The sequence below is a fragment of the Balaenoptera acutorostrata genome, chromosome 1 (assembly GCF_949987535.1).
Source record: "Balaenoptera acutorostrata chromosome 1, mBalAcu1.1, whole genome shotgun sequence".
NCBI classification, from domain to species: Eukaryota; Metazoa; Chordata; class Mammalia; order Artiodactyla; family Balaenopteridae; genus Balaenoptera; species Balaenoptera acutorostrata.
The window spans coordinates 35,233,866-35,260,892 of NC_080064.1; the positions used below are offsets into that span (position 1 = coordinate 35,233,866).

General features: G+C 42.5%; 1 protein-coding gene across 2 annotated transcripts; it reads left to right on the forward strand.

The window, feature by feature from the left end:
* Positions 1-1,501: 1,501 nt before the first annotated feature.
* YBX1 (Y-box binding protein 1) lies at positions 1,502-20,158 on the forward strand. 2 transcript variants are annotated; one of them, XM_057546092.1, is made up of 8 exons: positions 1,502-1,815; positions 2,499-2,562; positions 11,965-11,998; positions 14,533-14,622; positions 14,922-15,224; positions 15,327-15,409; positions 18,739-19,004; positions 19,773-20,158. In XM_057546092.1, exons 1-7 carry the CDS (start codon positions 1,650-1,652, stop codon positions 18,971-18,973), a joined length of 975 nt encoding a protein of 324 aa, XP_057402075.1. In that variant the 5' UTR covers positions 1,502-1,649; the 3' UTR covers positions 18,974-19,004; positions 19,773-20,158. The 2 variants fall into 2 exon arrangements, with proteins under 2 accessions (XP_057402075.1, XP_057402078.1); XM_057546095.1 differs by lacking the exon at positions 14,533-14,622.
* Positions 20,159-27,027: the final 6,869 nt, after the last annotated feature.

Consider the following 27,027-nt stretch of genomic DNA (forward strand, 5'->3'; position numbering starts at 1 on the left):
TGGCCTACACTAAAGTAGCAGCAGTAGGAAGGAAGAATCTCTGGATTGGCATTTAGAGATTTTTTAGGACTGATTCAGGGAGGCCTTTAAGGGGTGGAATTGACAGGCCTAGATGATACCAATGGGGTAAGGACTACTGCACTAGCCTCCTAGCTGGTTTCCCTACTTTCATTTTTGCCCCTCTGCAGCCCATTCACTATTCCCTAGCCATTAAAGAAAAAAAAAGTGCCATTCCCTACTTTCAATTCTAAAATTACCCTTCTCACTATTGCCCTTAGGTTAAGTTTCAGATAAAATGTTCCTAATTTAACCCTGCCTACCTCTATAACCCAAATGTCTTCATTCTGGTCTTATTAGACTACTTTACTTGTATTTGCCCCAGACCCCATCTCTTCTTGCCTCCTACGCCTTTGCATAAACCTCCATGTGCTTGGAGTCTGCACTAAACCTTCTTCCCACCGCCACTCCCAAAATGCTTTGTGCATTTGCAGCACTGGAGCGTTGGGTGTGTTGCATGTTTAAATTTCTGCCTTTATACCTAGACTGAATTTAAGAAGGCAGCAACTGGCGCACTTGTCTATACCCAGCAGATAGTAGACGCTTAATAAAGAACGAACTAAGGTGGACGACTTCATCTACATCATGCGGCAGCCTCAATTACAAATCGTTTGTGAAACGTGCATAGTAATCCCTATTTCACATGGCTGTTGTAGGAATAAGATGCACGAAAAATGTCTAGCGTGCTCAATAAACGTAAGGTGAAATTAAATCTGATTTGTGGCCAATACGAAAAGACGTGAATACTTAAAGACAGTCCTCCTGTGCCTGGTATGATAGATCGGAAGGCAGGTCCCCAAGGAGTACATCCCCGCCCTCCATATGCTGGGCAAGGGCTGCCTGATAGCTTGCGTGGTCCCCCCAAGGTGACTGCTCCGCCGTAAACCGACGCTCTTTGAATGCATACGTTTAAGTCCGTTCCAGAAACTCTCAGCTCGGCCGCGAGTACACGGCCATTGTAGAAAAGACAGCTCCATCTGCAGTCATGGTCTGAGGTCACAAGGACCATATTTGGAGCAGGGCAGGCGGGAGGCCTTCTCTCCATATGGAACTAAGGTGTAATTGGGCCCCGGGTCACGTCGGGTAATCCCGGCTCAGGCGTCTGGCCATGCCTTTCCTTCGGCCAGGACACAGCCCCGGACTTCGGGCCCGCCCAGGTTGCCGCCTCGTGAAAGTCACGTTCCCTCTGCCCGTCCTCTCGAGTACTCTATGGTTCTCGTGCTGACTCTAATTCTAGTTCCGGTCTCTATGGCGGCGGCGGAGGCAGGAACGGTTGCAGGTCGGCCGAATTAGCTGCCTAAGGGCCAATGACAGTGGAGGAGTGATAGAGTATTAGCCAATAGAAGCCAAGAGTTGAGGTCAGGTGGTGAGATTGACAGCATTGCTGGCCAGTGAACGATCCTTGGGGCGGGTCGATCGCCGGGCTTATCCCGCCCGTCCCGCCATTCTCGCTAGTTCGATCGGTAGCGGGAGCGGAGAGCGGACCCCAGAGAGCCCTGAGCAGCCCCACCGCCGCCGCCGGCCTAGTTACCATCACATCCCGGGAGGAGCCGCAGCTGCCGCAGCCGGCCCCAGTCACCATCACCGCAACCATGAGCAGCGAGGCCGAGACCCAGCAGCCACCCGCCGCCCCCCCCGCCGCCCCCGCCCTCAGCGCTGCCGACACCAAGCCCGGCACGACGGGCAGCGGCGCAGGGAGCGGCGGCCCGGGTGGCCTCACATCGGCGGCGCCTGCCGGCGGGGACAAGAAGGTCATCGGTGAGGACCGGACGGGGACGGGGGTGGGGCGGGAGGGAAGCTTGGCGGCGGAACCGTTACCCGAAGCGGGACGAGCCGGCGGGCGCGCGGCCGGCGGGGACCGACTCGGCGGCGCGCGACCACCCCTCCCCCAAGCCCCCCCCCACTCGCGGACGCCGGCCCGCCCGGTCCGCGTGCCCGAGGCGCGCCTGCGCCGCCTCCCGCGCCCCCTGCAGACCCCGCGCGGCCGCGCGCCCCTCCCCCTGGGCGGCCGCGCGCCGCCGACCGCGTGTGCGGCGGGGTCCCTCCCCTCGGCGCCTGCCCGCCCGCCGGCCGCGTGCGCTCGGGCCCGCACGCCGTTGTTCCGTCCCCCACCCGCTCCCTTCCGCGTGTACTCGGAGGGCGCGGCGCGCCGCCTACGCAGGCCGGAGTGGGCTGGGCGGCTTCCCTTTTCTCACGTGCTCGCCGCAGCGCCCGCAGCCCGCGGTCCCCGCGCACACCCAGCTCGGGCCCGCGCCCCGGGCTTCCGCAGCGGTGGGCTCACCCACGTGGACCGCGCGGCTGGCCGGCGGGCCCTGGAGAGAAAGGCTGTCAGGTGGCCGCCGGGGAACGCGGGAGCCACCGGATGCTGATGCGTGGCGGTTTTAAAAAAAAAAAAAAAAAAGGATGTCTCGTAATTGTGGGGTTTTTTTGTTTTTCTCCAGCAACGAAGGTTTTGGGAACAGTAAAATGGTTCAATGTAAGAAACGGATATGGTTTCATCAACAGGTGAGATGACCGCCGCTGAAGCCTCGTCCTGTCTCTTGCATGCTCTGCCCCATCTGTAGGCTTTGCGGACTTGGGATTGTTGGAGCTTGTGTAGGTTGCCACCTCTGGTGTATTGTTAGTGGGATTTTGTTTTCCTTGGTGACTTGAAAGGATTAATGGATCTAGAGATTGTCTTTGTTTTGCAGCTAAATGTTAATCTAAAGCTAACTTGAAAGGTACAAAGCGATTTAAAAGGCAAGCGGAGTGAGCCATCTCTTACCAGTTACGGCAAACTGAGAAAGCTAAGATCTGGTATAATTCCGTTAGGCTCAGGCCCACCGCATTTTTATCCTTGTCAAGCTTTTATACGTTACTGAAACTGGTATTTGAAAATGTGAGCCACTAATTATGTAGGTTATTTACAACTTGTTACCCTTTAGAGACAATGTGATTTGATAATGCAAGTATGTCGTTTTGACTAAGGATATAATTCCTTTGTTTAGTGTTCCACTGTATGCTGTTTTACAATGCCTCTGATAAATTTCACGTTAGGGCTGTTTTGACAACAGTTGTTTTTATTTGCTCATACTGTAACATCTGGAAGAAAATGAATGGCCCGTTTCCTTTCCTCAATTTTTATTTCTCCTACTTCCATGCCCCCAAATCGTACTTACTAAAGCTTTGGTTGTAGCTTATTAGAGCGGTCTTAGTCCACGGTAACATTATTCTTCGTATTTGAAGGCAGAGCTACAAACTGCATCTTTAGGATTAATCCTTAGAGTTGTTTGTAGCTATAGTGATGGTAACAACGGCAGTTTACTCACAGTGCTCTTCATGGTCTCCTTGTCAGCCAGGCATCATATCCAAGATGGCTGCCAAGGCTAGTAGTGCAGTTACCAGGGTGCAGAGCACTGTGCACGCTAACAGCAGTATTGGCCTTACACGTGTGATACAGTCATCTCAGCATTTTCTGTCTTCCATCCTTACTTACACTAGACGTTTGAAAGAACTTAAGAATAAGAAGTAACACCAAATGTTTCTGAAATGGGCACTATTAAAGGAAGCCAAATGGTCAAGATTAAGCTTAGACACGCAACTGGCTGATGAAAAACCGTTAGTTACTCAACCATAAGGTATTGTGGAAGCATTCAGAGCAAAAGAGATTGTAAGTGTTTGATGGTTTGTTTTCCACGTTTGCAGTTGTGGGGAAACATTTTGTCTCTTCCAAAATTACTTTAGGAATTTTCCAGACTGCCTTTGGGACAGGCCAAGGCCACATTGTTTTCATCAGTTTTTTGATAATGGGCTACTAGTGAGGAAGGAAGGAAGGGAATGCTTTGATGCCAGTATTCGATCACTTTTTAGGTGATCTCTGAATTTGTTAGCATTTCCATTAGTATTTCAGTCTTAACTCTGATCCTCCTTATTGGTCTCACCTTTAAACCAGTGGTTTTCAAATTTAAGTGTGCTTACCTTGGAAGGGTAAAAATGCACGTTCCTGAATTCTTTCTTCCCAGCTTGGATTCATTGGGTCTGGGGTACATTTTTAAGGAGAATTCCAGGTGATTATGGCTTGTGGGCCTTACCTTGAGGAACACTGCTTTTGACCTTTGACCCAATGTGATAGGATATCACTGGTGTGCACATTAAGAGGGACTGTAATTTGCAGGCTTTTAAGTAGTTTGTGCTTTAGAAATTGTAGCATATGTTTTTTGTTTTGCTGCATTTGTTAAGTGGACTTAGGTTATGATATTTTTCAAGTGAACAGTTGATAATCCAAGATAAAAGTAGTTCTTCATATACTCTAAATTTTTATTCTGTGAGATGCCATTCCTTGAATCTCTCTGTTCTGACTTGCGATCAACTCATTTGGCCATCATACAGGGCAAGTTAAATGTAAGTTGGCTTTTGATGATCCTTTGTTTGGACTGTCTTAACCTCAAGTATTTTGTCACACTAACTGGTTCAGATGTGCTTTACATTTCTAAAACTTGTCGTTTCAATGATTCAGAGACTCGAACAAGACACTGTAAAACCTAACAACAGGTAAGTTCAGGAGAGGTTTACCTTACTTAATGGAAAATGTATGTCTTAAAGAACTGTAGTTCTGGAAGCTAGCAGGTGGTTCGGGGCTGGAGGCACCTGGCTCTCCTGAGAGAGAAAGTGTGTGTGTCACACACGTGTACTGTTTCTGTATAAAGGAGAGGATGCAGTGTTTGGGATGATTGGTGTAGCTCTAATTTTAACCTTGGAATTCTATGAATTATATATTCTAGGTTCTTCAAGTATTTATAATTGAAATACATTTTTAATGTAAAATTTTCCTTTAAAGAAATGTATTTTTATTGTAAACATGTATTTCAGTCTATGTTATTGCCTGCGATAATTGTTATAGCCTTGTTAGAATTATTTTTTAAAGGGTTTCATTGTATGAAAGGTGCTAAATAAGAGTAGAAAGATTTTAACACAGCAGAATTTTTGGTTTTATTTTGTTAGGCTATGTAGTCTAGGAATTCATTGTTATTCCTTTGTGTGCTGTGTCTGCAAAAGATAATTGGATTATGTGACTGGAGGCGTTTATTAACCCCCCAAAATTACTTTTCATTTTATAATGAGAAACTTCACTCAAGACTATTGAAGATGGCATTAGAAGGATGCCATGGGGTCAGTGGTTTCAGGGTTTGATTCTCTGCTTTTAAATCTAGAAACTTGATTTTCTCTTTTGCTTCCAGGTGTTGAGGATTAATCCATGCTCACCAAACTTATGAAAGATTGGCATGAATCAGTAACAATTTATTTTACAATTGGACATGCATCTTTTTATAGTGACCAGAATAGGAATACTTTTCTGTTATCCAGAGTACTTAAAATGCTGAATTGTAAGGGTTGGGCAAGGTATATGGAGCAAAAAGAATCAGAGAAGAGATCACAAACTGGTGGCCTACCTGATCCAGAGTATCTTCTTTTTTTTAAGAGCTGTATTTTAGCTTTGGGGTCTTTAGTTCCATGTAAATGAAAATCAGCTGGTCATGAGTACTACCACCTGTAAATGGGGCATACATTCTCTTTTTACCACAGTCTGTCAGGCTTAGTTCTCTCCTGTTGTTGACTTCCCTTCCTATATGCATTTATGTGTATTACTTTTTACCCATGGTCTAGGATGATGTTTAATAAACCAAGCCAGGGAAAGGTGTAGCTGTCCCTCCTTAGAAAAAATACTTAGTCATGGCTGTCAGGTTTAGTCTCCCTTTGCGGGGGGCCTACCTATTGGGGATTCCATGTGTATATAACTGATCCTTCATTATGGTGGTGATAAGAGTAGCTAATGTTTATCAAGTATTTATGCTAGGAACTGTAGTAAATGGTTAAAATCAGCTAATGGATTTAATCCAACCTTTCAGGTAATAGGTACTATCCTGAAACACAGAGAGGTTGAGTAAACTTGCCCCGGAAGTGTAGCTGCTAAGTGGCAGAGCTAGGATTTGAACTCTGTTTTCTGACACTGGAGTTTGTGTGTGCTAACTGCTGTTATTGCTGTCTATGAAAATAGACCCTAGTCGTCTTCAGTTTGGTTGTTTCTACATGGTTACAGATAATGGGGGCAGGGGTTATTCTTGGCCATTGAAAGGTTCTTCTTAAATGATCTCTAGCTTGTCACTAGAGCTGTATGCTACTAGTTCCCCAGATTTGAAAAGCTTTCTGCTTTTCACTGCCTATTTTCGTATAGTTAGGGATTGCTGTAATATAGTTCTAGTCCAGTGTGCAGATTGTCTTTACGAAGTAAAGGACTTGCTTAATACCTAATATTGGGAGGCAATTAAGGAATTAAAAGAGTATTAGATCTTTATCCTTTTTTTTTAAGTTTCATTTTTTTTTTAATTTTATTTATTTTTGGCTGTGTTGGATCTTCGTTTCTGTGCAAGGGCTTTCTCTAGTTGTGGCAAGCGGGGGCCACTCTTCATCGCGGTGCGCGGGCCTCTCACGATCGCGGCCTCTCTTGTTGCGGAGCACAGCCTCCAGTCGTGCAGGCTCAGTAGTTGTGGCTCACAGGCCCAGCCGCTCCGCGGCATGTGGGATCTTCCCAGACCAGGGCTCGAACCCGTGTCCCCTGCATTGGCAGATTCTCAATCACCACACCACCAGGGAAGCCCTAGATCTTTATCTTTAAACCCATTCTGTTTTTATATGGTCTGTGAACCAAGAACAGGTTTTGCCTTTTTAAGTGTTGTTAAAAAAGAGAAAAATATACAACGGTCTGTGACCCTACAAACCCTGTTAATTTTAACTTTATAGACCTGTGGAAAGGTGATTGCCAAGTCTCTTGGGCTGTTAAAGTCAAACTGATAATAACTTGATCGCACAGTAAGAACCAAGAAATCATAGGTAGTCTGTAACCTAAATGAGTAAATGTTGTGGCACTAGGGAAGGCTTGAAGATTTGGTGGTGTGCTAAGGGAGGGATGGGGTGGGGTGGAAGGGGGTGGAGGCATAAAAAGACATACCTTCATTGTGCTATATTAGGAACTTTGAAGAGAGTTCCATTTTCTTTAGATCCCTGCAGGATTTCTTTTTCTTTGGCATTCTCTTAACTTAAAATGGTCTTCCCTTTTTTTCTTCAGTGTCTTGCTATCTGTGTGATTTCTTTTTCCTTGAAGTCACTACTGTGTTATTTGCTGAATGAGAACAATATTATATTTCTAGATAGGTGAGAAAAGTATGTTTTCATTAAAAAACTTTCAGTTGTAAATAATGATCTATTAATACCAAGAGGTGGAGTAGAAGAATACAGCAAAAAGAGTACACTTGACTGCAGGAGAATGGGAGGGCTGGTGTGTGATACATGGAATGACACTGTTGGAACACTTTAAGTCTATGCTGTCCAATACAGTAGTAGGTACATGTGGCTATTAAGCATCTGAGAAACTGAATGTAAGATACTTCAGTATTTTATGTTGACCATGTATGTTGAAATGATCAAATTAGTTTTACTTGTCTTTACTTTTTATCATGGCTACTAGAAAACAAACTTAGATATTTGGCTTTACAAATAAGGCACTTTGCCCAAGATTATGTAGTTAGTAATGGGGATAGCCAGGATTCCAACCTTGGCTCCAGTGGTTCTGGTAAGGAGCTCTTAACCATTGTGTTCTATATCCCACCTTGCCCCTCTCTCCTCCTTCCTCTCTGATTAGTATGACTTAACATACTATAATATGTAGAAAACCATATTTGGTAATTCAGCTGCTGCCTTGGGTTGAATAGTGGTGGCCTTCTAGATAGAAATCCTTGAGGATAGGCCACATCTTATTTTTATTTCTTGTGCTTAGCACAATGCCCAGATAGCTAACTAGCACAAGTAAATACCCAACAGTATTAAAGAATTGAATGAGGCCTTTGGGCTTGCTATCCTTTCATCATCAGCCCAGTGGCTTGTGGTAGATTAGAGCTGGCTAATGTTAATGAATAGTAGACACTCAATAGATACTTTAAAATTGAGCACCTACCATGTTCCTGCAGTATGCTAAGTGCTAGACAGAAGAATGGCAGCTTGTGTTTTCAGTGACTTGGCTCCATGGGGTTGGAGCTCATACTTTTGCTTGTGTCTAACCTTCCACCCTCAGTAAAGTATGGTAAAGGCAGAAGTGTGCCTCTTGGTTCTCAGGAGGTAAGAGGCAGTGCTGGTGATGCCTCCATTCTCTCCTCATTGCATTAATAAATAGTTAAAGGTTAAAACATGCTTCTTGATGAGCCATTTTGGTCATCTTCAATTGCTGCTTTTCCCTCTTCAGTAAGATCTCTAGTAGCCATGACACGCCTTTTTTCCAGTATTACTATAGATCAGGAGTCAAGAAACCCTCTCAGAACTGGTTTTATCTGGCTGGTGAGCAAAGAATGGTTTTTACATTTTTTAAGTGTTGAGGGAAGTGAGGGGGCAACGTGCAGCAGAACCTTGGTCTAATTATACGAATAACTTTGTGTACTACAGGTGAGGATGTAGGGATGCTTGTTATTCATTGTTGTCCTCTCCCAAAATTGGAGAAACCATATGCTGTTATCTGCTTCTACAGCTGAAATATGTAAAGATTTCCAAACTGGTCCTTTTTGAGTTCTCAACATGATAAAGCACAGGGCCTGTGGAATCAAATTCTACCAGTCTAAGCAGATGACCGCATACTTCATTTTCCTAATTTGTAGAACGGGGGGTTAATATAAAAGCACCTACCTTGGGATTGGTATGATCTAAAGAGTTAAAGCGCTTGGCACAGTATCTGGAACGTAAACCCTCTGCAGCATAAGCTCTTAGGTGTCTAAGCTTTTCCCCTTTTGTGGGTGAAGAAAAAGATCCAGTTAGGAGGGGACAGCTTTCCAAGGTTACACAGGTGTTAATAGTAGAATGAGGAGTAAAAATCAGGTTTCCTATTGGTAGTGCCCTGAACTTCTTGGTAGTCCTTTAACAAGTTGCAACTAGATTGATTTATTGCATTCATACTGTAGTATTATGGCTTGGCTAAAACTACATTTTTTGATCTCTCAAGTTTTTCCCTAAAATCTACATACTTTTTTTTTTGGCTGCATTGGGTCTTCATTGCTGCGCACAGGCTTTCTCTAGTTGTGGCAAACGGGGGCTACTTTTTGTTGCGGTGCATGGGCTTCTCATTGCAGTGGCTTCTCTTGTTGCGGCGCATGGGCTTCTAGGCTTGCGGGCTTCAGTAGTTGTGGCTCACAGGGTCTAGAGCTCAGGCTCAATAGTTGTGGTGCACGGGCTATGTTACTCCGCAGCATGTGGGATCTTCCCGGACCAGGGCTCGAACCCGTGTCCCCTGCATTGGCAGGCGGATTCTTAACCACTTTACCACCAGGGAAGTCCCCTAAGATCTATATATCTTTTGACCATGATATATTCTCTTATAGACTGGTTTAGTGACAACAAAATAAATGAGTATCACCTTGTCTGGCAAGACATCATTAGTGAACATATATTGGTTTCCACATAGCTCTGTACCCAGAAAACCTCTCCCTAAGCTGTTTTCCAAGAGATGATTTATCTTGTATGTACTACCTGTCTTGTACTATCTTTAAGATTGTCCTGACTGGAGAAGTAGTTTTGGTGAATTTTTTTAATACTCCTTTTACAGCCCTGAAGTAAAATTCGTAGATAACTGCTTTTACTTCTTTTTATTGGGGTGTATAATGTTTTCCATCTATAAATGTCTATTTGCAACTATATTAGAAAAAAATGTTGTATTGGCTACCCAGATACATGGGTGACACTGTCAGTAATGAAAAATCCCTCTCTTGAAAGCTGCATTTTTTAGGAAATTTTAATGCATATTAAAACTGTAAAATACTATATTCAGAACTCAATTAATTTACTTACATGGAAGTCCAATACCAGATATCCTTTACCTAGTCATCTGGCAAGTCTTATACCCTTCACTCCCTTTAATGGAAGTAGTGCCCCCTGTCTTTGGAACAACCTTAGAGCTTGAAATTCAATCGTGTTGGAGATGAAAGCTAATTAGTGGTGGCTATGGAACTGTTTATGTGATGTATGTGGACCTATTTGACAGGTGGACATTATGAGCAACCATTAATACCTAGGTGTTCCTAATACTCAACTAGCTTATAAGGTCAGTTTTCACTCGCCTGCTTTGGGTAGCTGTGTGTGTGTGTAATCCTGTTTCCATAAATTAAATGTCCTCATGTTATGATAATCCGAGCTATATGGATTCTTTGGTGCATACATTGCTCCATGGATCAGCAAGGAGCCAATAGTCAGTAAACCAGTCAGGCTAGTTCATTGTAACCTTTGTTCCTTTTGTCATTAAACACTAGAACTATTATTGAGTCCTCTCTCAACTCTGACCTAAAGACAATAGGGTAAGGGTAAATCAATAAAGGTCTAGAAATGTTGTTGCTCCTCCAGTGCTTCTTTTTGTTCATAGTATCATCACCGTGACCTGCAATCTCTAAGCTAAAAATTCAGATCATTCACCAGTGCCCCCTGACTTCTAGCCTCCATTCATCCACAGAGTTTTTCCCATATTAATTCAAGAACGATATCTCAAGTCTACTCCCTCATACACAGCCCCTTAGTCCAGGCCTCCATCAGTCCTAGTCTGGACTTCTGGTGTAGCTTTTATAACTACCAGGTCTCCTCTTGGCTTCAAACTTTTCGTAATAGCAACCACTTTTTAACACCGAATAATTTATCGTGTTCTAATTTATCCAATAATTTATATGTCCACTACATAAAAGCGTTTACTGGCTTCTCTACCTACATGATGATTTAGCCCATATTCACCCTTCCACACAGCCACAGCCCTAGCCATATTCTCCAGCTAGTTTGAACCCAACTTGCACTTAATTTGCTCATTGTTGGTTTTACCCATGTCCATGACCTCTCCACCTGGAACATCTTTCTCATTTTCCAGTAAACTCCTTTAAGACTTAGGGCAAATGTTGCCTCCTTTAATAGCTACTTGTAAAGTCCTGAAGCAAATATTTCAACCATATTTCTTTAGGAACAGACTAAAGATTGGTGTAAAATGGTGTCATATGAAGTAAAAAAGGGGGTTGTGTGTGCTAGTAAAAAGTTTCATTCATCTTTACCGCCTTAGTTCTCCAGCACAAACAATGCTTGCCGTGTGAATGATGTCAGTATTGGTGGTGTTCATATTTGTACTTCATTGTGATCTTGTCTCTCTATTTTAATCAGTACTTTATTTTTAAGAGCAGTTTAGATTCATGGCGAAGTTGAGCAGAAAATACATAGTTCCCATATACCCCAGGCCTACACATTGCACCCATGACTTCCCCCACTATACTGTACCAAAGGGATACATTTGTTACAATTGATAAATCTACGTAGACACATCATTATTATCCAAAGTCCATAGTTTACATTTAGGGCTCATTCCTGGTATTGTACATTCTGTGGTCATCTTTATGATCCTCAAGGAAAGTTGGGAATTGGAAATGGTAAAAAGGAAATGATTGAGGATGAAGTGAGAAGGAAGCTAGTAATTAATGGAAGAGAATATGTTCATGATCTCTCCTACTTAAGTTAGTAACCATGCTCTTAGAGGTAGGAGTGGGTTATGCAGGAACACTGTTTAGTAGGATGAGGAGTGACAGAATATATGTTGCTAGTCACTTCTATCCTCTTAATGGCTTAGTAGGTCACACTTTATTAGTCTTTAATGCTTCTAAGGTAGATAGTGAGATTTATTAGCAAAACCGTTGTGGCTTACTAGTTGTGTTTTTGTTCTGTTTCTTAATTTCCTAATGGCTGGTTGGCAGCCGAGAAAGTCTCTAAAAAGGGGAGGGGAGTGCACAAAGGACCAAGTGTATTTTTAATCTTTGGCAACATGAAATGTAGTGTTCAATTTTATAACTTGTTCAACTTGGTTCTATCTTGTAGGAATGACACCAAGGAAGATGTATTTGTACACCAGGTGAGTGCTCCTGTGGATATTTACACTTCTGGCTCAAGGCTTGTGGGAAGAAAAGGGTGGATATCTTGTCAACTACTGTTCCTTGCAAAAAGGTTAAGTCCAGTCACCAAACAATTTAGTTCCCACAGGAAGAGGGGTAGTACAGCTTAAATGTATAGATTGAAACATTATGTTGGCAGTTCACTTAATTAAAATAGGTGTTTCACATTGGTATTTTGTTAATAGCTATAGCTTTTTTAAGTGTTGAATCTGCTCTACTCATTACACTAAATTTTGAAGCCTAATTGCAGATGAACTGAAAACCTCCATTAATCTAAACTTGAACTAATACCGTTGCTATAGATACACAGAAACTTTGACAAGATGCTGTTAGAATTACCTCTGGTAAGGACAAATAACAGTAATCCTGGGAGAAATTGGCCAAAGCTGCAAAATACATTAATTTGAAATGAATGTTGAAAAACTGGCAAACGTAGCATAGGTCTTTCTGTTACAACAGGATAGGTGCTACATGCTGAACTTCCCCCTCAAGTACCATTTAAGGAAATTATTTTGGAAAATGCTTAAACATTAAGGAGTTTATTGTTAAAGTAAGCCACTGCCAAATGAACACTAATATTTCAACCTTAAGTATATCATAGGCCCCACTGGACTTAATTATCCTCATAGGAATGCAGTAGGTAGGAAAAATGTTTATAAATGTGTACTTTTATGTACTCTGCAGTTTTGTTTTTTTTTTTTACTAAGACTGTTGAAATATTGTCAACTTGTATTGAAAATCACTCTAAGAACTTTTTAACCACTATACTGTAATGTAGACATCAAAAGACAAAGTCAGTCTACACTCACGCCTTTATTCAGGGAGGTATGAGTTTGGCTGGCAGCATACTTCATAGGAAGGGCTGTCTTAGGTTGGTGTTTTGTAGCTCTCTGAAGTGTCCTGTACAGCACTCAGTGGCAATCAAGGGGGAAGCCAGATCAATTTCTAGATACATCGAAAACCCTGTCCAGTAATCACAGGGTCAAACATAAGCATGGAAACTTTTAAATTCTAAACAAATACAGGACTGCTCAGGCAAAGTGTTATATTAAAACAAATGTTCATTTTATAAAATTGAATACAAACACTTAACCTGTTCCTTACTTCCCTTTTGCATGTTCAAAGGAATTTGCAGAATTAGGTGCACGAGACAGCAAGCTTGCCAGTCTTGCTACCTGTCAGCAACAGTAAAGGGTTTGGGAAGATTGGGGAGGGCATTGAAAATGCTGACCAAAATAAGAGTTTGGGATTTTAATTACCCATACTTCTGCTATCCCCTATGACTGCAGATAATTGAGTTATATGAAAGGTATGAAAACTTTGTGACAGTTTAGATGACAGATGAGATCAATTATTTGGCTGAATGCATATCACCCGCTTGTACCAACCCACAAGGTGTCACCAATATGCTTTCCTCTTTATTTTGGAGGTGGTTTCAACATTTAGTTGTTTCTTAGGACTTTGGCTGCTCAGGTCTTGGTGGTGTATCAAGGAGACTGCAGTTCTGGGCAACTTAGCTTAATTGGCTTCAGATTTGTTGGTTGTCCTGCCTCCTCTGGAATGGAAATGCATGAGTGATCCTGTAATGGATACCGCTGTGATGTAGTAGAATGAACATGAGATTTGGAGTCCCAAGAGGCCTGGATTTAGAAAAGTCCATACTCTGCCACTTATTAACTGTGTGACCTTGGGCAAGTCACCTAACTTTAAATCCTGTTTATTACCTTAAAAGAGGAATAATAACACCTCACATCATCTGTCATAATGAGATTGAGTGGGTAATGTGTGGAAGAACTTTATGGAAGTACTACAAACGTGAGATATTATTCTTCCCCTTTAACTTTGTCGTAGAAGTCTGGAGAACAAGTAACAATGTGAGATTTAATGTATTCTGGGGAGGTAATAACAAACTGTCCCAGGCAGTCGGAATATTAAAAGTGGCATAGTTAATTCACGTGAATTGCATTTCCATCGAAGTATTACCACAGTCAGGTTGGAAGGGATTTTGGTTGACATTTGTAATTGAGTTTGATATGGTAACACAGGGACAAAGTTGGTTTGGTCAACTTTGAAGCATGCAAAACTAAACTCGCCTGTCATCTAAACTGGCCCTGTGTGGGGCTAGCTTCTACTATTAAGTGCAGTCTTTGGGGATAGATGGATATCCTCATTTTGTTCAAAGCTACATATAATGCTTTTTCAAAAAGCATTTTAAAATATATATCTATATAGTGTCTGTCTTGAGTGTTAAATTACTTGTTTTAGTTTGGAAAATAGTGGTAAAATGCTGGGGCCTTGTAAGATTGGAGTATTTTGGTTGAGGTTGGGGGTAGCATTGGTCCCTGTTTTCCTAAATTTATTGATGGTTTGGTCTTATTTAAAGCTAATTTTAAGTGTATATCCAAGCTAAAATATTGTTGACTCTGGTACATTTTAAATGAAAAAGCACATTATTCTCCCCTGTTAATCTATTTTTGGAATGTGATATTACTAGACTGCCATAAAGAAGAATAACCCCAGGAAGTACCTTCGCAGTGTAGGAGATGGAGAGACTGTGGAGTTTGATGTTGTTGAAGGAGAAAAGGTGAGGATGCTTTTTGTGTAAAGGTTTGACTTCAGTATGGAAATATTTTGGAGATCTCATCCATTAGGATGGTGGCTCTAATGTGGATGGATGGGTCAGGTGACCACTTGAACACAGGTGCATCAATCCTAATGTGCTGGCTGCAGTTAGAGGGCTATCTCTTCAGAACAGTGAGGAACTAATATTTAATCATTTCTATGCACCCCTGGCCACAGAGACCCTTTTTTATTTGCTTTGTGTAAGTTTTGTTAAGTGTACTTAATTCCATCGTCACTATCAATATATGATGGCTTTTGTAGGGTGCGGAGGCAGCAAATGTTACAGGCCCTGGTGGAGTTCCAGTACAAGGCAGTAAATACGCAGCAGACCGTAACCATTATAGACGCTATCCACGTCGCAGGGGTCCTCCACGCAATTACCAGCAGAATTACCAGAATAGTGAGAGTGGGGAAAAGAATGAGGGATCGGAGAGTGCTCCTGAAGGCCAGGCCCAACAGCGCCGGCCCTACCGCAGGCGAAGGTTCCCACCTTACTACATGCGGAGACCCTACGGGCGTCGACCACAGTATTCCAACCCTCCTGTGCAGGGAGAAGTGATGGAGGTAAATGTGATTTTATTTATTTTTAACTGCTGTGGTATTCAGACTTCTGTCTGGTTGGGTTTTTACTGGTCCACATTGGCTTGATTTCCATTGCCTTTTCAGGGTGCTGACAACCAGGGTGCAGGAGAACAAGGTAGACCAGTGAGACAGAATATGTATCGGGGTTATAGACCACGATTCCGCAGGTATGGTTTGTATTTTAAAATTTCTCAAGCATGTATTAGGACTCAGCAGTATCATGCTTCTTCTGCAGGCTTTTTCAGTCATTTATCTGTTAACACTTCACATTTTCTTTCATCAGATGCCTAAGAGGTGAACCTGAAGTCAGTTATCTTTGAGAATGTGTTCTTTGCATCTTTGCTGGCACTGGTTAAAAACACCTTTATAGATGTGGTCTACTTTATGCAGTTGGTTTTGTTGTTGTTTTTCTCTAATGAGGGTATGGAATTACACATTTTCTGTCCTTTAACAGGTAAGAATAGTAGTTTAAACCGCATTGTATTATAACTGTAAGACCTGGTTCATTGGGAGGGAGAAAGGTAAAAGGTAAGCATATCTTTTTAACAGAAGGTATTTAATTATTAGAGTAAAGAGTAATTAGGGAAGAGCTCCATGAGCCAGACACGTTTATACATATATGTAGCACACTGAGACAGTGTTCCCGGTCCCACAGTGTTAGGATTGACTGGTGTAGCAGTTATTTCTTTTAAGGGTTTTAGAGCATTGGGTCTCCAGATGTGATCCCTAAAACTAACAGGTAGTATACTATTTTAAACCTAGACATAGATACCTTGTTGAAATACTGCAAATAATAACAATATGTTTTTAAATAGTGATAATGTTTATCTGTAATGTGATAAATGGTCTAAAATAGGCTTTCATGGCAGTCTATCCATTTAAATTCCAAGGGCAGAATCCTTGGTCTACTCTTTCTTACATTGTAGAGCTGCTTAAATTTTCTACCTAGTTTCATTGGTGTTCTTAAAAATAGCAAATGAATTTTTGTTGTCAAGTGCTTCTGTTTTACTGTTTGCCTTTTGGTTTAAGTTAGACTAAATGGTCTCATTTGAATGAATAGACTAGTATTACAGTGCCAGATAATTGCTGTGGTGAGATAGATAAGGTAGATAGATTGATTTGCCTTAAAGTTTATAGTTTATCTCAACGAATGCAGGGCTGTCCAAACTGTTTAGCCAGGAATTTTTTGTTCAAAGTAGTAAATGACACATGCTACTTATAATCCATGGGGTGAAATTCTGATTGATGTAGATCCAAGAGCAAATTGTAAGAAATCTGAGACCTATTATAGCAGGAGTTTTGCTGAGAAGGAGACAGATGAGGTGGCAATAAAGGGAAATGTGTCATCAAGAAAGGATTTTTTTGTTTGACAAATAAACATATTTGTAGGCTGGAAAATGTAGTAAAAGAGGACAGTTGTTAGGGAAGTAACTGCTGGAACTGTCTTCAGTTAGGATAGGGTATGGTCCACAAATAGTGGGTTGGTCTTTTGCTAGGAACCATGGGCATTGCACGTGTAAGAAGCCAGAGTATATGGGCCCGGGTGTGTTAGTGAAGTCAAAAGGAGAGACGGGTGAGAGAGGTTTGGGGAGTTTGGGACAAAGATGTGAAATTATCTCTAGAAGAGAAATAGACAGGGGAAATCAAATAATAGTGTTCACAAACTTAAAGTGGGTCCACCCAACATGGTTGTACTTTTCCAGCCATTTTGAGCAGCAGCCTCAGATTAGGCAGAGAGTTAGATTCGTTCAGCATTTGTCTACACAAAGATGACTGAGTTTGCGATTAGTTATAATGATTAATGGTGGACTTTATACTTGGAGAAAGAGGGGAGAAACAGATTAAGGAAGAGTAAGTGACAGAATGAGTGATAGGATCATTGGATTATAGGTCCTAGTGGAAATAGAGTGGGAGAACAAGACACCTGGAATAAACCAGGAAAATAAGTAAGGGGTGATTAGAGAGTGGAATGCTTGAAGTTGAGAAAACCTAGGTAGCAAACAAGAATTGGATGGGAAGTAAAGAATCTAAAAGCCCATATTATTTGGGACTGTCATGATAATTACAACAGGAAAAGTGTAGTAAATGGAATATGGCATAACATAAGATTGGAAAGCTTGGGGTTTTAGAATTCACTTTAGAAGCCGCAGTGATAGGGGTGGGACAGCCACCACTTGAAGGCTACAGGGGAAAGACAAGGCAGTTTTGCCGAAGACTGGTCATGAGTTCACAAAATGTGGGGAAACAGTTTCAGGAGAAGGGGTGGGGGGGTTGGGAGAGGTAGGTGGGAGATTGGAGGGGTTAGAGGTGAAAAATGTAATGTACAGATCTAAATAGGAAATTAGAGCTTATTATGACCTATAATAGGTATAAAAGGATGATACTAATCTTGGTGTTCATTTAAAGCATGCAACTGAGTGGTATTTAGTATATTCACAAAGTTATGCAGCCATTACCACCGTCTAATTCCAGACATTTTCATCACCGCCACGCTTTCCCCAGTCCACCACCCACAAAGTCCTGTATTCATTAATAGTCACTCTCCATTGCCCTCTGCCCCAGCCCTTGGCTACCACTGATCTGCTTTCCCTGTCTCTGGATTTGCCTCTTTCGGGTATTTCTGTGTCTAGCCTTCAATTCACATATTTTTAAGGTCATCCATGTTGTTGCATGTATCAGTACTTGATTTCTTTTTATGACCAAGTCATGTTCTATTGTATGAATATCACATTTTGTTCTTCATTAACCAGTTGATGGGCATTTGGGTTGTTTTCTTTTTTTGTTGTGAATAATACAGTAATCACATGATGGACACTGTTTTGGCTATAGACCCAGGAGTAGAACCGCTGGGTCATATAGTAACTCTTTGACATTTGTTGCCAAGCTGTTTTGCAAAGCTGCTGCACCATTTTATATGCCCACCAGCAATGTATTGAGGGTTTGTTTCTTCACATCCACCCCAACATGGTTATTTTTCAGCCTTTGGATTACAGCTATCCTAGTGGGTAAGAAGTGGTTTTGATTTGCCTTTCCCAGTGACTAATGGTTGCTGTATACTTTTATTTATATGAAGAGAGCATCTTTTCTCTGGTTTTGACTTCCTGCCTTTTTAGCAAGTGTTCATCTGTAAAGGTTAGTTAGCACTTGTTCCCAAACCTGGTTACCTTAAAGCCCGTGTTTTTAAATGACATCAAGGTGTTGATAGTGTTGTACCACCTTTAGTCCTTTCATGGCTAACTTTGTAATAGATTATACTATGGGTAAGTTTACGAGACTATTAAAACCAGTTTTAAACGTTCATCTTCCAGTTTATACTTGCAAATCCTTTTCCCAAGTCATACTCAATTTGTGAAATAAAAGCCAAATTTGCTCTTTTGATTTTGCTAAATTGCCTGCAGACCACTTGATAAACAGAAAGGCCAGGTGTGTTAATACTGGTGGCTAGGTTAAAGAAAGAATGTTTTATCATTGCAAGTTTGCACAATGTTCATTCCAGGGGCCCTCCTCGCCAAAGACAGCCCAGAGAGGACGGCAATGAAGAAGATAAGGAAAATCAAGGAGATGAGACCCAAGGTCAGCAGCCACCTCAACGTCGGTACCGCCGCAACTTCAATTACCGACGCAGACGCCCAGAAAACCCTAAACCACAAGATGGCAAAGAGACAAAAGCAGCCGATCCACCAGCTGAGAATTCGTCCGCTCCCGAGGCTGAGCAGGGCGGGGCTGAGTAAATGCCGGCTTACCATCTCTACCATCATCCGGGTAAGTAAGCGTAGATGGCCTTCTGGCCTCTGAGCAGTCATGAGTGGTGTCCATTAATGAAAGAGAAAAAAACCCAGTTCATCAGGTAAGGTAAGCCACTTAAACATACAGTGTCTTCTACCCAAACTAATCATAACATGACCTGAATATCCCATTTTGGTAATGGGGTGTATCAGAGCCATACTTTGGCTCACTGACACTTGGAGGCCTAGCTTTACATTGTATCTTGAATATGAGAGCCTTTTGTCAACCTTTTTGGATGATTTTACCAGTAAGCAGAGGAAAGTCTTGCTAACCTTACCCTAACAAGTAATGTTAATTACATTGCATTATTTTTCATTTTTCAAAAATAAGTGGGATAGCTACTAGGATTAATAACCTAGGTGATAATGACCAATATGGTTGGTCTCTTTGGGAAAAGTGACAACTTTGGCATTGTATCATCAATTCCAAAATTCAGGGATTCCCTTTTTACTGGATTCTGGGAGGCATTTGGCTCTAGAATTATTATTTTCAGCCACTGATAACTTTTTTTCCCCTCTATACTATTTTCTGAGTGTCAAAAGGTCATCCAGAACCTAGGAGTAACCATTCTTGTTACACAGCAGGGTCCACCCCTGTTACGAATTGCTGTGTTAAAATAAACCAGTATGAGATTTGTTAATGCCTTCCCTGCTTAGCTAATTTGAATCTGGAGCAGTTTGGTGTACTAAAAGAAAATTGCAGTGAACTGCGCAAGATAATTTAAAAACTTTTTTTCTTTTACAGTTTAGTCATCCAACAAGAAGAAATGAATACGAAATTCCAGCAATAAGAAATGAACAAAAGATTGGAGCTGAAGACCTTAAGTGCTTGCTTTTTGCCTGTTGACCAGATAACTAGAACGATCTGCATTGTCTATGCAGCATATGGGGTTTTTATTATTTTTACCTAAAGACGTCTCTTTTTGGTAATGACAAACGTGTTTTTTAAAAAAAAAAAAAAAAAGCCTGGTTTTTCTCAATACACCTTTAAAGGTTTTTAAATTGTTTCATATCTGGTCAAGTTGAGATTTTTAAGAACCTCATTTTTAATTTGTAATAAAAGTTTACAGCTTGATTTTTTCAAAAAAGTTAACAAACTGCAAGCACCTGTTAATAAAGGTCTTAAATAATTGTCTGTGTATATTTCTGCCTTGTTTCGTTTTAGTTTATAAGTACTTAGCTGGTTATAGGACCCTTATTAGCTTACATCTATCTGTAGATAGGTGGTACTCATTGGTATTTACTCAGGAAATTTTTTAGAATGTGTAATCCTTTATTGAGTAGCATGCCTGTGGGCCCATACTGAAAATTAGAAAGTATTTACTATGGTAATCTGGCCATTTTCCTTTCTGTGCGCTCTTTTTACTGGGAGGCAGTGGTAAAGGAGAAGAGAGAGCGCATGGTCTAGTGGAGACTAACTGGACTCTAATCCTTAGAAGCCATTTATTTGTGCCCTACTGTGAGTGAGTTCAGCCTGTGGATTGAAGGATACCCACCTTAGTTATCATATGCCTGCCACAGAGACTGGTGTACTCGGTTAACACAGCTCAGCTCCTTTGCTTGGGCACTGGAGATGGTGACCACAAATAATGGAATGCTTGTGTGAAGTCTGCTTAAAGAACATAGAGGTCAGTGACATTCATTTTGTTCTTGGCACCCTTGTAACCTAAGCCTGTTCTGGCTGTTCTTTTATAATGTCTTATTAAATGCCCTTTGGCTTCCTTTGTGGAATAGTTAATGACTGCTATCTAGAGACTAATTCTGGATCATTCTGGCCAGCTTTTGAGGCCTTGGGGTTATAGAGTAGGCTAGAGTGGCATGTCCGGGAGTCATGCAGTGCTGTGTGCCTCTCCAGAATGGGCTCGAGCACAGAACTGAGATTTGCATTGCACTGATAGTTTTAATTCAGGGGACTGATGAATAAAGTGGGGAAAAAATAGGCAAGTGGGTTAGGCTAGTATCAGTCAACACTTTGAAATGCCTTTTCTGAATTTGGGACCAACTCTTTGGATGCTGAACACTGCTGATGGTATGTAGTGTTTTTTTTAATAGTTGCATACATGAGGATATATGTTGTGGAAATGATGCCAGCAGTGCTTACACAATCCAATAATGTTGGAATGTGAGTTTGAAAACCGTGGCAAGGAAGAAAGTTTTCTGTGATGCAGTCTTGCTGCCAGTGTTGCAAACAACATTTTTTTCATGTGTATTTGTCTTGTGTTGTTGCCCAGTATTTCATGTGTGAATTCACTATGTGTAAGGATTAGGTAGCCTGTGAGTCTCTGACAGCTGAGAGAGTGCATTCAGTCTTGCAGCCAGTCTGCAGGTTTAGAACCTGGTCTACCGTTCAGATGCACCAGCATGAGACTCTGGGGAAGTCAGTACTGTTTACTAGAAGAGGGGTGGTAGAAGCAATGCTTTGCAGCAGTAGCAGCAGTGAGTTGCTCTGTGACGACCTTCCTTAGCTTTTGGCACTTATCCTTGAGTTTGGTTCTCCAGCTGTAAGGGTCATGAATACCTCATGTTCTTGGAGACCCATGTGACTGGAGCAGAGAGCATGGAAAGTGCTAAGGGCATGTTGTCTTTCTTTCGTTCCGTTCAAAATTAGGTGGGGATGCTTATGGTTTCTGTTGAACCTTGTACTAGATGACCTAGGCAGTGAGGTAAGACTTAAGGAATAGGTGGTAGTGGTAATAAACCAAAAGAGCTTGCAGTTAAGGATGGATAATTTGTTAGTAATAGTAAATGGCTAAAATTTATTTTGTATAATACAGTAGTATTAAGGAAATATATTTAGGACTAACATTTTCCAAATCTCTGGGAGGAAGCGAGACCATTGGAAGACATTAAAGAGAAATGGACATTTACGTGTTCATGAATATTGAAAATGATGTCAATCCATCTATTCAAATTAGGTTCAGTAAGGGACTTCCCTGGTGGTCCAGTGGGTAAGACTCCATGCTCCCAATGCAGGGGACCTGGGTTCAATCCCTGGTTCAGGGAAGTAGATCCCACATGCTGCAGCTGAGACCAGGTGCAGCCAAAATAAATTTTAGAAAATCTTAATGAAAAAAGATTAGGTTCAGTAAAAAAGAAAAAAAAATTTTTGGTGGGCTTTAGAAAAGGAAGAGAGGTTGGAGTTTAGAGGAGAGAAAAAGGTGTAGTTGTCTTGGAGAATGGGGAAAAGGTATACCAGGGAAATAGAATTGCCAGCAGGTGGAGGGTTGGGTTTAACCAGAGCTTGGCCAGCTGAATCTAACAGGAGGAAAAGAGCAAAGGTAGTGAAAGTGAATGCAAGGTTATAGTTGATGATATTGTCCCCCAGCATCCACTTCCCCCATCCCCAGATCCGGGGGTGAATCCTGGGTAGCCAAAGGCAGTAAGAGTACAACGCCACCTTTGGTGATTGGAATTGTCCAGGAGTTGGCAAGTATTCCAAATTGGCCCAATGGAGTAAGAGTACTAATTTAAGGGAGCTGGAAGAATATGAGGTGGTGGCCTTAGCCTGGCATACTCAGCCTGGAGACATGTGGCAGTTACTGGTAGTGGCAGTTCAGGTTAGGATCATGTGAGTAGAAGAAAGGAGGAGGAAGACAGTAGTAGATGTGAAGAGGTCAAAAATAGACCATGGTGTTCAGTGAGTGTTGCAGTTCCCACAAGTGTTGGTAGAAGTGGGTGTGGAGAAGTCCCAGGAATGTGAAGGAATGCTGCTGGATAGTGGGCTTAGCTTGAAAGCATGGACTTCAAGAAAATTTGTGTTTAGAAGTGGCAGTGGTGTAATAGACTTAGCTCACTACCAGATACCACAGTACTTGGTGTTGAAGAAGAAAAAAATAATCACCGGAAGGGCTCCGAGGGAAGTAGCATCCTAGGCGCGAGTCTGGTTAGAGGTAGAGTAAGAGAACATTCAGAGAAAAAGCCGGTGACTGAACCCAGAGGTCACAATGGAGGGTTTGGGAAGGGAGCAATGTTGGGTCAGGTTAGGAGTAGGGGAGAGCTAATGGGAATTGTAGTGGCATTGAATGGGAATCTGGTACAGATAAACAGGCAAGTGTAGCCCATGACAGGCTTAGACCTGAGGTTCTGCTAATGGAAGGATTAGTCTGACACTAAGGCTAGTAAGCTGGTTTGTGGCTGGGGAAGGAGCATTTTTGTTAGGAATTCTGCCTCTCCCTGCCCTGAATGGTGCCTCAGGTATTGGAAGGCCTGCTTACATCCCATCAGTCTGGCTGCCTGGTTTTAAAGGCTATAAATGATACAAAGAAGTGAGCCAACTTAACTTGCACAATATTTACACCTATCCAAATGATGTTTTAGTACTTCTTAATGGTTCGGGGCAGCCAGCTATACAGCCCTTCTGTCTGGGCTGAGAAGCTGGTGATAGGGGATCTGGATGATTTTTATTTATTTATACCTTTTTGGCAAGGTGCAACTTGCAGGGATCTCAGTTCCCTGACCAGGGATCAAACCCAGGCCCTCAGCAGTGAAAGCATGGAGTCCTAACCACTGGACCACCAGGGAATTCCTGTGGATGATTTTTAAATAGAATGATTTTCATTTTAGATTACTCTGGGACAAAATAGTGGCCAATTTGGACATTGCTATAGAAGTCCAGATAATATGAGACCATAGATAAGGCAGTAGGAAAGAACATCAAATTTGAGATGTTCTCAGAAATGGGGTTGACAGATTGAGGTGATTAGTTGAATGTGGAATGAGGAAGAGGGAAGAGTGGGGCATGATTGCGGAGTGGTGCTACAGATAGTGCCACTTGCTGGAGTAGAGAATGCACAAAGGGGAGGGGCCTGTTTGGTTTCAGATACACAGAGTTTGAGGTGTCTGGGGCATCCATAGGGAGTATGTGGGAAGCAGATTTGGAGCTAAGGAGTGAGGTGTAGGCTGAAGCTGAACGTTTGATGCTCATCAGGTGGCTATTGAAAGCTGTGGTCATGGAGGAAATCACATCAGAGCATCTGTGGAGGCCCAAAGATGTGGGGAATCCAGGAAGGGGGACGTCACAGAATCCTAGAGAACAAAGTGACTCAGTTGGCATCAAAACCAAAAGGTCCAAGAAGGTGGAGGCTGAAAGGTGTCCACTGGGCTTAGTGACAGGGAGACTAAGGGTGAGAGCAGCCCTGTGGAAGTGGGGTGGCCCCAGACTCAGCAGGTTGAGGGGTGACTAGGGCTGCTACTCCCACAGCCTTTCCCATCTCAGCAACAGCCAGTTCATCCTTACAGGTCCCAGCCAAAACCCTCAGAGTCTATCCCGACTTCTCACTTTTAAATTTTTTTTTTTTTGATTTTTTTTTTTAATTTATTTATTTAATTTATTTATTTATTTATTTTTGGCTGTGCTGGGTCTTCGGTTCGTGCGAGGGCTTTCTCTAGTTGCGGCAAGTGGGGGCCACTCTTCATCGCGGTTCGGGGACCGCTCTTCATCGCGGTGCGCGGGCCTTTCACCATCGCGGCCCCTCCCGCTGCGGGGCACAGGCTCCAGACGCGCAGGCTCAGCAGCTGTGGCTCACGGGCCCAGCCGCTCCGTGGCATGTGGGATCTTCCCAGACCAGGGCTCGAACCCGTGTCTCCTGCATTAGCAGGCAGATTCTCAACCACTGCGCCACCAGGGAAGCCCCCGACTTCTCACTTTTTAGAACACTCCACATCCAATGGGTCTGCAAACCCTGTTGATTCTGCCTTTGATATATCCAGAATTTGACCACTTCTCACCACCTCCATCCACGTGGGTCCAGACCTCTGTCATCTCTCACTTGGATTATTGTAGTACTTGCTAGGTGAGCTCCCTGCTACCTTCCTTTTCCTGTCCCACCCCTCTCCAGTCAGTTCTCAACATAGCAGCCAGGGTGTCTGTCCTTTTAAAAGCCATGTCAGACTTTGGGTCACTTCTCTGCTCAAAACCTTAGAGGTTTCCATTCTTTCTTGCGAACAAAAGCCAGCATCCTGCAGGAGGCTTCACAGTGTGTCCCCATTTGTCCCACTCCCACTTTCACTGCTCTCCCCCTGGTTTACTCCTTTCCAACCTCACAGGCCTCCTTTTCCTTGAATGTGCCAGCACATTCCCACCTCAAGGCCTTTACACTTCTGCCTCTTGACAGGAAGACTGTTTCCCCAGAGAACTCTAGTATTATAAATGGCTTTCTCCCTCTGTTATTTTGGGGAAGGAATAGGAAAGCCTTCCCTGACCACTCTGTTTAAAATAGCAGCCCCCTCCATGCCCAGATCTTTTGACCACCTGCCCCTGCTTGATTGTTCTCCATAGTGTATATAATCATCTGCTAATCAAAATTGCTTATTTTCTGTCTTTGCTAGACAGTAATCTTCAGGGCAGAGATTTTTGTTCTGTTTGTTTGTTGTGCTATATCCCAGGATCTGTAACAAAAGAGTACAGAGTAAAAACTCAGTGTGTCGAAGTTGGGAAGTGGGATGAAGGAAGCAAGGGCTGCTGCTGGAAGGGCAGATAAACTAGTTTTGTTAGACTATATAATTTATGTGTTAGCTAAATAGGATGCTCTTGAGAGTGAAAGGGATTTGGTTGTCAATTACACTGGGATGAAAGGACTGCCCTAGAATGACCAGAATGGGAGTTCTGATCACTCCAGAGATAAATCTGAGGGAAGGGTCTTTTAGGATGAGACATGTTTATGTGGGGTTGAGGGAAAAGGAGCCAACCAAGAAGAGCTTTATGATTATAGTAAAACCAAATGCCTCATTTACCCTGTGCATAAAATTCAATTTTCATAGATTTGAGACACTAGGATGGAAAGTGATTTGGAGTCAGAAAACCTGAGTTCCAGTCCTGCCAATGAAACTTCACCCCCAGAGCTTCAATTTGGAGCTACCACATTCAGTACTGAACGTTGAAGTGTTTCTCAAAGTAAGGTCTATGGACCACCCACAAGAAAATCAACAGATTCCTGGATCCCACCATCAAACTGCCTAATCCAAATGCAGGGGAGGATGAGCTTTTAAAACCTTAGATAGAAATAGTACCTGCTCCCTAAATTTCTTGTGAAGATTAAGTGAGAATACCTTACATTTTGTTAGTGCTCAGTAAATGTTGACTTACTACAGGACTATTTTAAGGATCAACTTAGATAAGAGCTCTGAAAATTGTAAACAAACTGTGGTGGCCATGAGATTATGACTTGTAGATCTCTAACTACAGATAATATAATTGATCCAAGATGCTTTGCTCTGAAATCTACCACGTTTGTCTTGTGGCCATGCTTTCCAAGTGCTCCCAAGCCAAGGAGTAGGCTCAGCAGAGATTCTAAAGCAGTCCTGTACCTGGAAGACATGGAACTCTTCTGACAGCCAACTTTGGCTCAAGGACACCCATGATGGCCTTGCCGAACTTCCCTTAGGCTGCATGGTAGTCTATGACTCTGCTACCCAATATTCCTTCACATAGGCTTGATGGCTCCCCTAGCTCCCTCCCCTATTTTTTGAAAGGTGTTTCCCTAATAAAATCCTTGCATTTTAATCCTATTTGGGAGTCTACTGCTTCGGGAACCCAGACTAACATCATAAGCATCACAGAAAAGCAAGGAGGTAAGGATTCTGGGAAGATGGCTGCATATGAAGCACCAGGAATCCGTCCCCCTAACTTCAACAACCAGTACACAGGTAATATTGGTCTGATGTAACTATTTTGGTACTGTGGAGTCTATTGAAGGCTTGCAACATCTAGGGAAGACATAGTAAATTGAGATTAATTTGGGGAATTTCAGCTCTTAGCTCAGCTGAGGCTACCCATCCCCCACCCAGCTCAGCCCCATGGCAGGCAGTTGTGCACATGTTCCTGGAGCACCTTGCACATATCTTGCAGCAGCCAGGGTGAGCAATAAGGACCCTGTCCCCCAAATACTGGGGCTCTGTGTTCTGACTAATCAATCAGCTGCTTCTGATGAAGGAGATGCAAACACAGATAGCAGCCATTGTTGTTGCACTTACCCCCGCTGTTGCAAGCCCCTCCCCGCCAG